Source organism: Fukomys damarensis, unplaced genomic scaffold (assembly GCF_012274545.1).
Source record: "Fukomys damarensis isolate Sample0158 unplaced genomic scaffold, DMR_v1.0_HiC HiC_scaffold_7, whole genome shotgun sequence".
Taxonomy (NCBI): Eukaryota; Metazoa; Chordata; class Mammalia; order Rodentia; family Bathyergidae; genus Fukomys; species Fukomys damarensis.
In genome coordinates, this window is record NW_022900919.1 from 43,745,109 (window position 1) to 43,759,129 (window position 14,021).

At 43.8% G+C, this 14,021-nt stretch overlaps 1 protein-coding gene across 1 annotated transcript in view; it reads left to right on the forward strand.

Moving 5' to 3' along the window:
- Positions 1 to 7,326: 7,326 nt before the first annotated feature.
- Positions 7,327 to 14,021, forward strand: part of LOC104853181 — a 46,255-nt gene continuing 39,560 nt past the window's right edge. Inside the window, exons 1-3 of the mRNA XM_010611063.2 lie at positions 7,327 to 7,432; positions 7,553 to 7,731; positions 8,536 to 8,618. Coding sequence (XP_010609365.2) covers positions 7,327 to 7,432; positions 7,553 to 7,731; positions 8,536 to 8,618 — 368 coding nt within the window. The remainder of the gene's footprint in view (positions 7,433 to 7,552; positions 7,732 to 8,535; positions 8,619 to 14,021) is intronic.

A 14,021-nucleotide genomic window follows, 5' to 3' on the forward strand; every position in this document is an offset into this window, starting at 1 on the left:
TCACTCCTCCATGACTCGTTTCTCAGTGGGCCTCATACTTCAAAACGGGGCTTTGGGGTTCCTCGCCCTGAGGATGATCAGGAAGGTGAGGGCACTAGTGTAGGGTCTGGGAACATCCCAAGGGTGGCCACTCGGGGAGTGGGAATTAAGCCAGGGTTTCTCCAGTAAGTCTTTCCATGCGCCTCTTTGTCCATTTGACAAAAGTGTACCCAGTACCTACTATGTGCTGGACACTGAGTTCTAGGGAAGAGGGACATAGCAGTAAACACAATGGACAAAGATGCCTTTCCGCCACATGTTGCCCACATATCAGTAAAGGAAATGGACACTGAACACTAAGTAAAATGTATAGCGTGTCTTGTAGTATTAAGTGCTACAGGGAAAATTAAAGCCAAAAGGAGATGGAGGAGGCAGTGTTGGAATGGCAGCAGTTGTAAATAAGGTGCGCAGTGAAGCCTCTCTGCAGAGGTGACAGCGACATTTGAGCATACCCAAATAAAGCAAAAATAGAAGCCCTGTGGGAGGAGCTCTCCAGGCAGAGGAGAGTTGATACAAAGGTCCGGGGGCAGGAGCTATCTTTCCAAGAACAGTGAGCATCCTCAAAAGGCTGGAGCACAGTCAGCAGGAAGGTGGGGAGGTGAGATGGAAGTGGGTTTATAGGGAAAACTGAGGAGGCCTAAGAATGTAAGACTTTGAAGGCTTTGTAAAGACTTTTGCTTTCCTTCAGCATGAGAATGTTACCAGCCACCCAGGCGTATATACAGGTTCACTTGCTCACTGCTGACCAAACCAAAGGAAGCCATTCCCTTTTGCTAGAAAGGATAAAGGACTTATTTAAAACTGGATCCAAGGAGATAGAGGAGCCTCATTTGCTTCAAATCACCATCTCTTTGTGTATAGCTGTATAAGGATCTTTTAAAGCAAGGAACAGAAGAGATAGGTAATACAATAAGGTGACAGACAACTTTAGGCTAGTCTCTCTCCCCACTCTTTTTTTTGGGGGGGGTTGAGGGGTTTAGGTAGGCTGAGGACAGGAAGGTTGTTGGTTATGTGCTTGGCAGGAGGAAGTTTGATGAACTCTCTCATCTCTAAAAGAAGGGGCCACTTATCTCAAGAAAAAAAAGCCTCAAACTTTTAAAGTTCCATTTTGTCAAACAATTGGTGGTTTTTGAGCACAAAGATGAAGAGATATTACATGGTTTTCACAGGCCTTTCCTGGGCATAGGAGGTACTGGTGTGGCATCCCAGGTGACAGATAATGGCCCAGAGCAGGGTGGCCATAGTGGTCAGTTTACAGACACACTGGGCAGGTGGATCCAGTAGAGCTGCTGGTGAAGGAGAGTTGGAATAGGAGAGAGGGAGGGCAATCAGGACAAGGATGCCCAGGGAGCTGATCTAAGGAGTGGAATCCAGGGGTTAACATTTCCTGAAGTGGAAATCCTACAGGAGGGAAGGGCTTGGAGGTGTGGTCAAGAGTGGGTCCTGGATGGGTCAGATGTGATGTGCCTGTGACACACAAATGGAGCTGTCCATGTCAGCTAGCTCTGAGTGCAGGGGAGAGGCCAGGCCTGGATTCACCTTGATGGTGGGGAGATCACAAGGATGTCATTTCAGATGGAGAGAAGTGCTTGAAGGATGGAGTGAGGATTCTGGTGTCATAGAACTGGGCTTTCCTGGGCTGTCCTTGCTGTGGGCTGCCAGGAGGGGTGTCCTGGTTCTACAGCCCTCTCCACTGATCATTTCTAATTCTTCATTTACTCTAAGGGCACAGAAGAGGATGAGCCAGCATTACTTTGACTGCCAAAGACAGAGCCCCTTCTGGGTAACCTGGAGCCCTGGAGGTTGTTGTAAAGGAGATTGTGACCCTGAATTACACTCACAGTTGAGCCTCGGCAAGGTCACTGAGGCCCTCTCAGGAGCAATGCAGTTCTTGCCTTCACCGTCTCCTTGTGTCCCTTCTCTCTCTGGGTGCTTTGGCTTGCTTGTTGCCCCTATATCTTTCCCTTATCATTAGATTATTTAATCAACTTTTATGTATTGTCCCAACTTCCTGTATCCACATTCAAGCTGACAGCTCCCATTGCTGCTGGCTGGTATAGTAAATTGTCCAAAACTGGCCTGCTGGATGGGCCTTTTGTACCAGGTCACACACTGGCAACTTTTGGGTCAGGTGACTCCTCTTTGCATCAAGTAGTAGGGCACCTGCGGAGCCACTGGGGATATATCACAAGGTCAACAGCAATAGTAATAGTCATGATATCAGCATGACATATTGATGAAGGTGGACTCTGAATCAGACATCCTCGGTTCAGATTCAAGTCCAGCCTCCTAGCTATGTGATCTTGGGTGTTAGACCTAACTGTACCCCATGTCTACACTGACAGGTTGGAAATAATAATGCTATAATAATACAGTCTACATTTTCAGGCTGTGGTGTGGAGTATATAAGCAGTATATAAGAGTTTTGTAGCACAGAATTTAATTAGGACTCAAAAAATGCTGGTCACTGTTATTATGACTCCTGGCTGAACATTGTATCTGTATTAAATTAGGTGCCTTGAAGCTGGTCATAATGGTGTATGCCTGTTATCCTAGAAATCTGAGAGGCTGAAGCAGAAGGATTGCAAATTCCCTGCAGAGTGGGCAACTCTTGAGACAAATTAAAAAAAAAACAAAAACAGAAGGAAAAGACAGGACTAGCTCACAGTAAAGGCCCTTGGTTCAGTCCCCAGTTCTGCCAAAAAGTTAAAAAAAAAAGGTACTTTTTTTTTTGTTGTTTGTCTTGTGTTAGAGACAAGGTCTTGCTATATAGTTCAGGCTGGCTTTGAACTCACTATGTAACCCAGGCTGGCCTCCAACTCATGGTGACCCTCCTGCCTCACTCTCCTGAGTGCTGCCATTATAGGTAAAATTGGTTGACTTAAAAGCACATTTTCATTTGATTCCTAATAAAATCCTAATGAGGGAAGTCCTCTCTTCAGCCTTACCTTATGGATGTGAAAGTGGAGGTATAGAGAAATGACATGGCTTATCCAGAGATTCTTCAGCTGTCTGACTCCAGAAGCAGTTGCCTTAGCTAGTGCTCCCCCTACAGGCCACTGGTGTGCACTTACCCAGGCCCCTCCCTTAGTGAGACTATGAACAGCAGTCTTGTATTTTCTGAACTGCCTGCTCCCCAGTCTCTCTGGCTGCTAAGGAGATGATGCCTAATTCCTGAAACACCCACTGCTGAGGTGGACACTGCATCTCTTGCTGGCTCCACTTGGTAAGGGCTGTCCCTGCCTTGGTCCTGTTGTCCTCAAAAAGTTGAGGAATTGCCAAAGCAGCAGTTTCCCCTGCCATTTGGCAGATGCAGAAACTGAGATTCACCAGCAGACAGAACCAGGATTTGAATCTAACTTTGTTTATCCATTTTCCTCTTCCTCATGAAGACATTTGGAGATGGGCAGAATTGAATTTGAGGAATCTGGGCACTTCTCTTGGTCTTTGAACAGGGCAAGGTAAAGGCAAGCAGAACCTGAACTCAGAACAACCTCAAAGCTAGAGGTGGCAAGAGCCTCATGGAACTGGCTGGATGTACTTTTCCTGACCCATGGACTGCAGGGCACAGAGGGAAGCTGCAGGCTCTTTGCCCCAGGGTCACACACCAATGACACTTGCCCTTTCTCTAGAGGTGTTATCACTCAACAAACCCTGGGATTTATTTGTGTGAACATCTCAGCCCATCTCTAGGATATGATCTTTGAGAATTTGAATCTCAGCCCTCCTCACTGTGTGGCTTGGAGCAAGTCACCTAACCTCCCTGGGCTCCTTTTTCCTCACCTTGATCTTCATTCATTACTGTGAAGACAGAGTGAGTTGTGTCCTTACAGTGCATAGTGCACTGCCTAGGAAGTGGGAAATGCTATTGTTATTTTAGGCATTAAAATCTCATGGCCCTCACAAGAAAAACTTCAGATCCTTGCTGTTGGCATGGAAATGATTAGAGGATTTATCTTTCAGGAACATGAAACATTAATGATGGAAAGATTATTTTGATGACACTGTGGAGAATGTAGTAGGAGGGACCAGTGAGCTAGTGAAACATGCCTGCTAGGAATGTGTTTGGCTGTTGGTAGCAAAAACCCCACTGGCCAAACAGATTTCTAGTTTTTCCTCATTATCCACTTTTTCTTTAGTCACAGAATTCCTAATTTTAGGTGAAACACATGGCATCCTGGAGTTAACATTAGTTTTCAGCTTCCCTTCCACACCTTAGGTATGACCATGTGAGTTTTGTGTCTTCTAGAAAATGGCTTAAAAGGCAGGGTAAGCATCTCATTCCTTTCTTGCTCCTTTCTACTGTAGCTGGAATGAGATGTTCTGGTTACATCTCAAGTAGCCATATTAGGCCATGTGGCAAATTAAAGATGACTACCAATTCTTTCACCTTCCTTTTGAGAGGAGGAGTCTGTTTTTCCTGTACACAAACCTGGGCTGTCCTGTGACTTATTTGACCAATAGAGTATGTAGAAACGATGCTATCTCACTTCTAGGTGTAGCTCTTAATGGGATGGGCAGCTCCTGCCATGGCCTCTTAGAGCTATGCACTGCCATGAGAAAGGTTAACTGCCTGCTGCTGTGACCTTAGCTAGTCACCTCGAGAAGCCCTGAGTTTACACAGAGAGGAAGAAGGACCTTGCTGACTGCAGCATCCCCATCATCTTCACTATGGCACCAGGTATCCAAGTAAAATCACCTTAATGCCCCAGACTGGCTCAAGTATTAGTCACATACCACCTAATAACATCAGTCACTCTGACTCCGTGGATCACTGAGGACTTCCTGAATATCTGACCCACAAAGTTGTAGAAAAAAATGGTCAATGGGGGAAGTTTGTGATGTAGCAATGCACAACCACATCAGTCCAATAGGTGGAAGCTTTGTGCTAAGGATGTTGCAACCACTGATCCAGCTCTGGCCTGGCTCTTTCTATGTCCTTGTTAGATCTGAAAAATAAACCTTGTTTGCTTAAGCCTGGATGGCACCTTGGGCTATTTATTGCTAGGGACCTCAGTTTTCCTGCCATTGGTAAGTGGAACATTTGGCTCCTCCTTATTATCTCTCAAGGGTTATTATCCTGGAGAAGGTGGAGTAAGAATCAAGGAGAAAAGTCCTTTCCATTAATATAAACAGTGCTTCTGTCCCACAAGACCAGTTAATAACACGCTCAACATTCATTATATATTTAGCATGATCATTATTGGTGTAAGCCTGTCATGGACCAACTGCAGTGGATTTGGGAATTAGACACATCAGGGCTAGAGGCTCAGTGCTACTTTCCAACTTGATGAATTGGGCCACTCACTAACTCTCTCCAGGTCTTAGTTTCCTCATCAATAAAACACAGGCATTATGATTTTCCCCGTAGAGCCCTGTGAAGATTAAATTAAGTGAGATTAATCCATCTATTTGATAAGTATTGAATATCTTCTATGTGCTAGGCCAGACCCACCTCTGCTATTGGGGGTGGTGCCCACTCACCTCTAAACTACTGTTTAAAAGTTATAAATCAACATAATACTTTGTTTAAAAAATATTCTGTCCTTCTACTGGAGAAGTCTAATTTCATAGTGATCTGAAAGGCCGGGTTCAGTGTAGATGCCTCAGATTTGTCAGAGGGCTGCACTTAAACTGTGGTGGCAGAGACACCTGTCCCTCATCTCCCAGCTGGCCACCAGCTTCCTTTCCTCTCACCTCCTTCCGGTGCCATGGGTGCCGTGCACACCCCCAGGCATGTGTGTAGGTGCCTAGGCTGCATGTCCCAGCTCACTCATGCTCCACGTGCCCCAAGGCTCTTGGCTTCACTCAGCACAGTGCTGTGCTCGAGGCCTGACAGGAGGAGTGGGACTTGTGAGCAGGGAACTCAGGGATCCTAGGAACCTGCTCTTTTCTAGCAGGGAGCATCGGCTTGGGTGGGTATGTCCTGGGAGAAGTATGCAGCTGTAGGGTAGCTAAAGGGGTCTTTTAAAGTGTGGGGATCAGGCAAAACCCCAGTCCCATCTGAGGGTATGTGAGTACGTGGGACAGGTACCATCCTGCTCATCCGTGCAGCCTGGGCCTCTGCCTCAGCCCCACCTGTAAGATGACCACTCAGCCGATCTGACATTTCCATGTTTGTGTTAAGAGACAAGGGCTGGGGACTTAGTGAATGTCAACATGAATCTCCTAGAAGCCAGGAGGCCAGACACGAGGGGAGGCTTAAGGCCTGTTGATCCACCTCCTCCTCCAAGCAGGCTGGCAGAACAGGATGCGCCCCACCACCTGGTTCCATTCACTCATGGTCATAACTGTTTTTGTACCTGGAATAAAATTCCAGCTCCCTTCAGGGACCCGCAAAACCTGTCCCTCCCAGGTTCTGACATCTCCAATCTTCCCTGAGGCTTTCTCTACTTTGCCCCAAGGACAGGCATGTCCCCCTGGCCTTCCTCGTGTTTAAGAAATTCTGAGTCCATTCCTCAACCTCAAGGCCTTTGTCCTAGCCGTCCCCTCTGCCTAGAACTTGGGTTAGATCCTGTCACTCCTGAGGGATCAGCCTCAGCTGGACGGCTCCTGGCTGACACCCCTCTAGCCCTGGTTATCTTATAAGCATGGTGACATGTCACCCTCCCTCCTAGCATAGCCAGAAGTGGGATAGCGGATTGAGGAAAGGCCTCCACTAGGCTGCACTGTCTGCATCCAAATCCACCTCCTACTCACATCTGTATGCATCGGACCGATTTTCCCACGAGTGCATTCTTCAGCTTCCTATCTCATTCGTTTGTTTGGAGGCAATTACAGGAGCTAAGGTGTACATAACAGGGAGAACAGAGGACGGTACAAATATTGCATCTGCTCGCGCTGATGAACACTTGTTGCGGTGTGAGATGATCTTGTCTGTTATATCTTCACTTGTTCATTTCCTTTTCAGAAAGATCTTGCTCCCCACCACTCCCAGGCGGAGGAGGGCCTCCCACAGTGCCCGGATAAAGGCTTTACAGCAAGGAGGAAGAGGAACCGGCCTTGGGCTGAGCGTTTGTACAGCACCTCTCCAGTGCAGATTGGGAAACTGAAGTAGGGGTGGGTAGGCCCCTGTCCTCGGTGCCGCGAATGAGGGTCTGCAGTGGCCCCCTCACTGCGTGTGTGCTGTCCCCTCCGTACCGCCTCCCGAAAGGCTAGCAGAGCTGCTCCGGGTGCCGCTCTCGCTCTTGCCTCACTCTTGCCGCCTCACGCCTGTTTTTTTTTTTTTTTTTTTTTTGGTTGTTCTCAGCGCATTTCTTTCAGACCCGCTGGAAGCACGGACAAGAGATGCACAGCCTGCATCAACTGCTCCTAGGTCCTCTGTCCCCGGTGCTTGAACAAAGGCATTTGCTTGAAAACACGAACTCTTTCTGCCGAAAGGACTCGGTGGAGTGTACGTCCTGGGCTCCAGCACGCTACAGCTGGCCGCCCCTCCCCAATGGGACAGACGGAGGCAGAAATCCGTCCCGAAGCCCGATGATATCCGAGTGGCCCTGAATCCCCTCCTCCCCAGGCTGCCGGAAACTGCAGTGTGGGACGGTTAGGGCGCTTCTGCAGATTCATCTGGACTATTTACCGAGGCGTGAGGACCGGCGCGGGACCGCGGAGGGGAGCACAGCGGAAGGAGCCACACTAGGGGCGACTCTAGTTCTGGGAGCCAGACCGCTCTCCCCTAACCTCCGGGATAGACCTGTGACACTCGGCCTCCCTATCCTCTCCTGGCCTTTCCAACTGGTCACATACCTATCTCGGGAGGGAAGCGGGATTATTGACTCTGTAGCCCTGTTCCAAAGCATTTGCTTAGCCCTTTCTCCTTAAAATCCTCCAGGGCAGCAGTTGGAGGCAGAAGTAGGGAAATCTGGATTCAAATGCAGGTGTGCAAATGAGCGAGTTACTCTCCCTCTCGGAGGCCTCAGGTTCTTCCATAAAATGGGGGCTTAACAGTCTTAGCACAATGGCCCAAATCAAGTGCTTAATTCATTCTTTCAATCATTCGCAGTTTACAGACCTTCAGACACACTGGGTAGCAAAGAGGCAAGGTCTCACAGTTGGTAAATGGCAAACCCTCCCGGTGTCCTAATTACAGAGATTACTAGTTTTCAGCAATAGGAAGGACAAGTTCTCCAAATGGTTTTATGGAGCCAAGTAGAGGTGAGGGACAAGGAACTGAAGTTAGCTGCCCCCTCCTTCAGGCCCCAGGGATCCGTTCCACTGGCGGCCGAGCTTGCCTTCAGTGAGGTTCTGGGATGGTTTTAACCCCTAAATCGAGACCTGTTTCTCTGTCTTTTTTATTAGTGCGTCTTGGTTATCCAGATTAATGGGTTTCATTTTGGCAGATTTGTACATGCACATAACATTAATCACTCCCCTCCCCATCACCGCTCTCTATTCACCCTACTGCTTTCACATGATTGTGGGGGAGAGTGTTCAATGTGTGTAACTCATTTTGACCATATTTATGCCCCTATTTTCCCCCTTACACCTCCTCTTTTCTAGCCTTTTTTGGGCCTTCTGTTCAAGTCAAGCGCAAGCACTCTGAAACTCTACCCGGGAAGCAAGCCTTGTGCTGCCCTCCAGTGGTAGGCAAGGAAGTGTGGCCTGTGAAGCTCACCAAAGGGAGACTGAAATTTAACTTTCTGCAGGAGGCAAGACACAGAATGCAGACTGTCTGGGAGAGAGGAACTTGGGACGGCTTCCTCTTTCCCAGACTTCTGTTTGTCCTCCCCGGGGGTTTGGATATCTAGGAAACAGTATACTGAACTCTAGATTTGAAAGGCACAGGAGGTTCTACAGTTTGAGTTTCTTTTTGACTAGATAACACGTCTATATGATCAAAATATAAAGAAGACAGAGTGGAAGGGAAGTCTGCCACTGCTCCTGTCCATCAGCTGCCACGCTCCTCTTTCCAGGGCAGGGTATGGTCACACCATCTGAGTTTCTTCCCAGAGCTAGGGAGTGAGTCCTTGCAAACACAAACGTTTTACAGTGCTGGTGGGATAGTCCACTTTTCTGTATCTTGCTCCTTTATTTAAAAATGAGTTGAATGTGTTCTATATTGATTCACTTAGAACTGCTTCATTCTTTTGAATAGCTACATAATATTCCATTATATGGATCTCCTAAAATTATTTCATCAGTCTTCTATTGATGAGCCTTGAGGTTGCTTCTAATCTTTTGTAATCACAGACAATAGCATGGCAAATAACCTTGTACATTCACTGTTGTACCCAGGTACAAGAGAATCACTTAGCTGATGCTATTTGACAAATCATACCAAAACTCAGTAGCTTTAAACAAAAAGCTTTTTTATTGTTCATGTAGGTCAGCTGGGTGGTCCTGCTGCTCTGGGCCATGCTTGACTAATTTTGCCTTGGTTCCCTGCGTCTCAGATCAGAGGGTAGATGCAGTGGGAAGTTATCTGATCTAGGATGGACTCATTCACATGGCTGGCAGGTGACTGGCTATTGGCTAGGGCACAAGGGGTGTCTATATGATGTGTGTTTCATCATCTGGCAGTATACTTGGGCTCTGGAGACTCCATGACTCAAACAAATTTACTTCTCTTCACCCAAGCAAGTCATAAAGCCAGCTCAGATCCAAGGGGGGGGCAATAGAAGCTAGTTTTCCCAGGGTAGAACAGCGAAGTCATAATCCCAAGGGTATGTCACAGGGGATGTGAACTACCATGGCTATTAAGAATATATTTAAGTGCAATTTTTATTTTAGAATAATTATAGATCTACAGAAAAGTTTCCCCTGTTATTAACATATTACCATGGTGCATTTGTCACAACTAAAGAGCCTATATTGCTTCATTACAGTGTTAGTAAAAATCCCATACTTTATTCAGCTTTTAATGCTTTTTCCTTTCCTTAATATTTTCTTTCTTTACTGAGATCCAGAATACCACATTACATTAATCATCATATCTCCTTAGGCTCCTTTTGTCTATGGCAGTTTCTCAGATTTTCCTTGTGTTTTGATCACCTTTACAATTTTTTTTTGTTGTTGTTATTTTTGTTTTTTGGTACCGGTGATCGAACTTGGGACCTTGTGCTTGCAAGACAGGTGGCAGAACCACTGAGCTAAATCCTCAGCCCATAATTATGAACAGCTATCTATCGTATCTTGGTAAACATTTTTTTTTTTTTTTGGTACCGGGGATCAAACTCGGGTCTTTGCACTTGCATGGCAGGCAGCAGAACCACTGAGCCAAATCCCTGGCCCTTGCGTGTACAGTTTTGAGAAGTACTAGGTGAGGTATTCTTTAGGATGCTGCTCAATTTGGGATTGTCAGATTTTTTTCTCATGATTAGACTGGGGTTATGGTTTTTGGGAGGAAGGCCACGGATAATGTTCTTCTCAACATTATCAAGGAAACATGCTATCAACATCACTTATCATTAATAATGTTCATCTTGATTACCTGGCCAAGGCATATTTGCCAGGTTTAGCCATCACAATCTTACTTCTTTTCTCTCTTCCCATTGTATACTTTATACTAATGAGATAGACAAGAAGTGCCTGTCTCCTTTTTCCTGTGTGCCAGAGCAGGGTGTGGTTTGGCCAATAACTTTCAGCCTCTTCATTGATTCCCTATGCCCATAAAAGGCTGGGACAACCTACTTCAGTGTCCTTCCTGGTTACTTAATGGCCACTGTTCTCTGGGCTTTTCAAACAGGAGGAAGTCACCATGTATGGCCCCCATTTCAGGACTAGAGTTACATTCTACCTCCTTGAGGGAGAAGTGGCTACATAAATTATCTGGAGTTCTTTTGCTATGTATTTATTCAATCATTTATTATATCAAGATATGCTAATGGACATTTATTATCTTCTTTGTGTAATAAACCAAAACTATATTTATTTTGCTGTTTGAATCATCCAATTTTGGCTGAGAGCCCTTTCTGTTGGCTCCTGTGTCCCTTTGACACATCTCTGTTGTTTTGCTTTTGAGCATTTCCTTGCTTTCTGATACTACAAGATAGCCCAGGCTTATCTTGTCTACTTTCTGCTCTGTCCTTAGAAGCAGCACTTTCTCCAAGGAGTTTGGTTGCTTTTATTGGAAAATGACATTACAAACACAAATCTACATATCCACTGTGTTCATTGCTACCAGGGACCCACTCACCGTGGGCTGAGCTAGAAAATGTATGTATATATATTATATACACAAAACTGTTTCTGTATCTATCATAAATATCTATATTAAGAAGAACATGAGCTCATCCTAATGTCTCTAATTCTAACCCATTCACATGGCTCATTCTATCTTTCTCCCTTACTTTTCTATAACCTCCCACTTCAACAGTGAGAAATCTGACTGCTACCACCTGCCATCCATTTCCTTTACTGTTTAATTCTGGTATACATGTAGTTGGGTTTCAGAGCTGATAACCCATATCAACCCCCATGAGAAACACCTCTGCCAACTAGAGTACAGTGCTTATAAATAGTTCTTTTGATCATTAGTCTTATAGTTTATAGTCATTTTAAAAGTTATTTAGGTTAGCACATCTGTTCACTGAGTGCTTCAGTGAGATTACCTGATACACTTGTAATACAATTTGATTCTTTTGTTAATGTCAACATTCTGTTCTGTGATTCTCCAATTCTCCTAGTAGATTTTTCAAAAATTTGCAAACCTTAATGTTTACTCATTGTGTTGTAAAGCTCTACGGATTTTGAGAAATGGATAGTATAGGAGCTCTTTGTATATTCTAGATATTAAATCCTTATCTGATATCTTAGTAACTGTAGTACCATGCAGAATAGTTTCTTGGCTCCAAAATATCTGCGGTGCTTCACTTACTCAACAATCTCCCATCTCCAAACCTCTGGCAATCACTGGTTTGTTTTCTATCTCTAGTGTTTGCCTTTTAAAAAGGTCACATAAATGGAATCATGCTAGTTGTAATTTTTAAGAATGTCTTCTTTCATTTGAATTTCATCCATATTGTTATGTGGAGTAAGAGTGTGCTCCTTTTGAAAGCTGAGTAGTAGTCCAAATTATGGGTGTATCTTTGTTCATCCATTATTAAAAAACACCTTAGTTGCTTCCAGCTTTCTTCCAAATACAGCTGCTCTGACCATTTATGCGCAGAATTTCATGTAGACATCAGATTTCCAGTGAGTACAATTGCTGGGCTATGTGGCAAATCTATATTTTACTTGATAAGAAACTTCTAAACTATCTTCCAAAATGATTGTACTATTTTTCCTTCTTACCAGCAATCAATGAGTGTTCCTATATATCAGTACTTGGTATTGCCACTTTTTAATAATTTAGCAAGTTTCATGTGTATGTTTTAATTTAATGTTTGATTTAATTAATTTAATTTTAATTAATTTAATGTTTTAATTTCATATGTATGTTTCATATGTATGTTTTAAATTTCATATGTATGTTTAGCTTGATTTTATTTTGATCTGCATTTTTCTGACAAGTAATGTTGAGTTCCAAACTCAGTTGACTGTATTTGTGTGTATTTCTAAGCTCTTCGTTCTGTGCCTTTGATGTACGTGCCTATTCTTTTGACCACACTGTTTTGATTGCTGTAGCTTTATTATAGTGAATTCTGAAATTGACAGTGTGAGTTTTCCAACTTCATTCTTTTTCAGAATTTTGTCAGTTATTCTAGCAGCTTTATCTGTGCATATAAGTTGTAGAAATGATTTATCAGTCTACTAACAGTTTATTGGGACTTTTATTTGGATTCCATTGAGTCTATAGATCAAACCGGAAATAACTGAAGAGCATCTGTAGAAGGAAGAGCAGGGGAGGGTGGGGAAAGAGGGAATAAAAAAGGCCAGGATTGCATATGTATATGTACCAGTTTCCCAAGGTGAATGTAATTTTGCATCATGAACACATATTAATAAAGAAAACAATGTGAAAGATTCCAATCCACGAGTACAAAATATCTCTCCCCCTTTTTAGTTTGGTACCCAGGATCGAACTCGGGTCCCTGTGCTTGCAAGGCAGATGGCAGAACCACTGAGCTAAATCTCTGGCCCATCTCTCGCATTTATTAAATTTTTATTCCCCAACTCTCTACCCCACCAAATCCCTTTTAACTAACATTCTACTCTCTGCTTTTAAGAGTTCAACTTTTTTATAATCCACACAGTTAAATCTGAAATATCTGTATTTCTGTGCTTGGCTTAACATAATATCTTCCAGGGTATTTTTGTTCATGTTGTAAATGATAGGATTTCCTTCTTTTTATTCAGTTACACACACACACACACACACACACACACATTATATGTCTGTTGATGGATTGTTAGGTTATTCTGCATCTTGGCTGTTGTGAACAGTGCTCCAAATAAACATAAATATGGATGTCAGTGTCTCTTGAACATACTGACTTCATTCCTTGTAGATATATACCCAGTAGTGGGATTGCTGGGACCCATGGTAGTTTTGCTTTTTAATTTTATTTATTTATTTTTTGGTAGCGGGGATTGAACTCGGGTCCTTGCTCTTGCGAGGCAGGCCACTGAACCACTGAACTAAATCCCTGGCCCCTTGCTTTTTAATTTTAAAGGAACCCCCATACTGTTTTCCATAATCTATATTCCTGCCAAATGTGTGTAAGGATTCTCTTTTTTTCTATAATTTTCCCAATACTTCTATTATCCTTTCAGTGTCTATGGGATCTTTAGTAATAACCCATCTTTTGTTCTTGATGTTGGGGAACTTGTATTCTCTCTCTCTTTCATTTAGCCTGACTAGAGGCTTATCAATTTTATTAATCTTTATAAAGAACCAGCATTTTGTTTCACTGATTTTCCTCTATTGTTTTCTTGTTTTCAGTTTCATTGACTTATGCTCCAATTTTTATGTTTTCGTTTTGCTATTTCTTTAGATTTAATTTCTTTTTCTTTCTCTAGTTTTCTTGGGTATAAATTTAGGCTATTGATTTTGGAACTTTCTTCTCTTCTAACAAACACTAATACCATATCTCTCTCTAAATCTC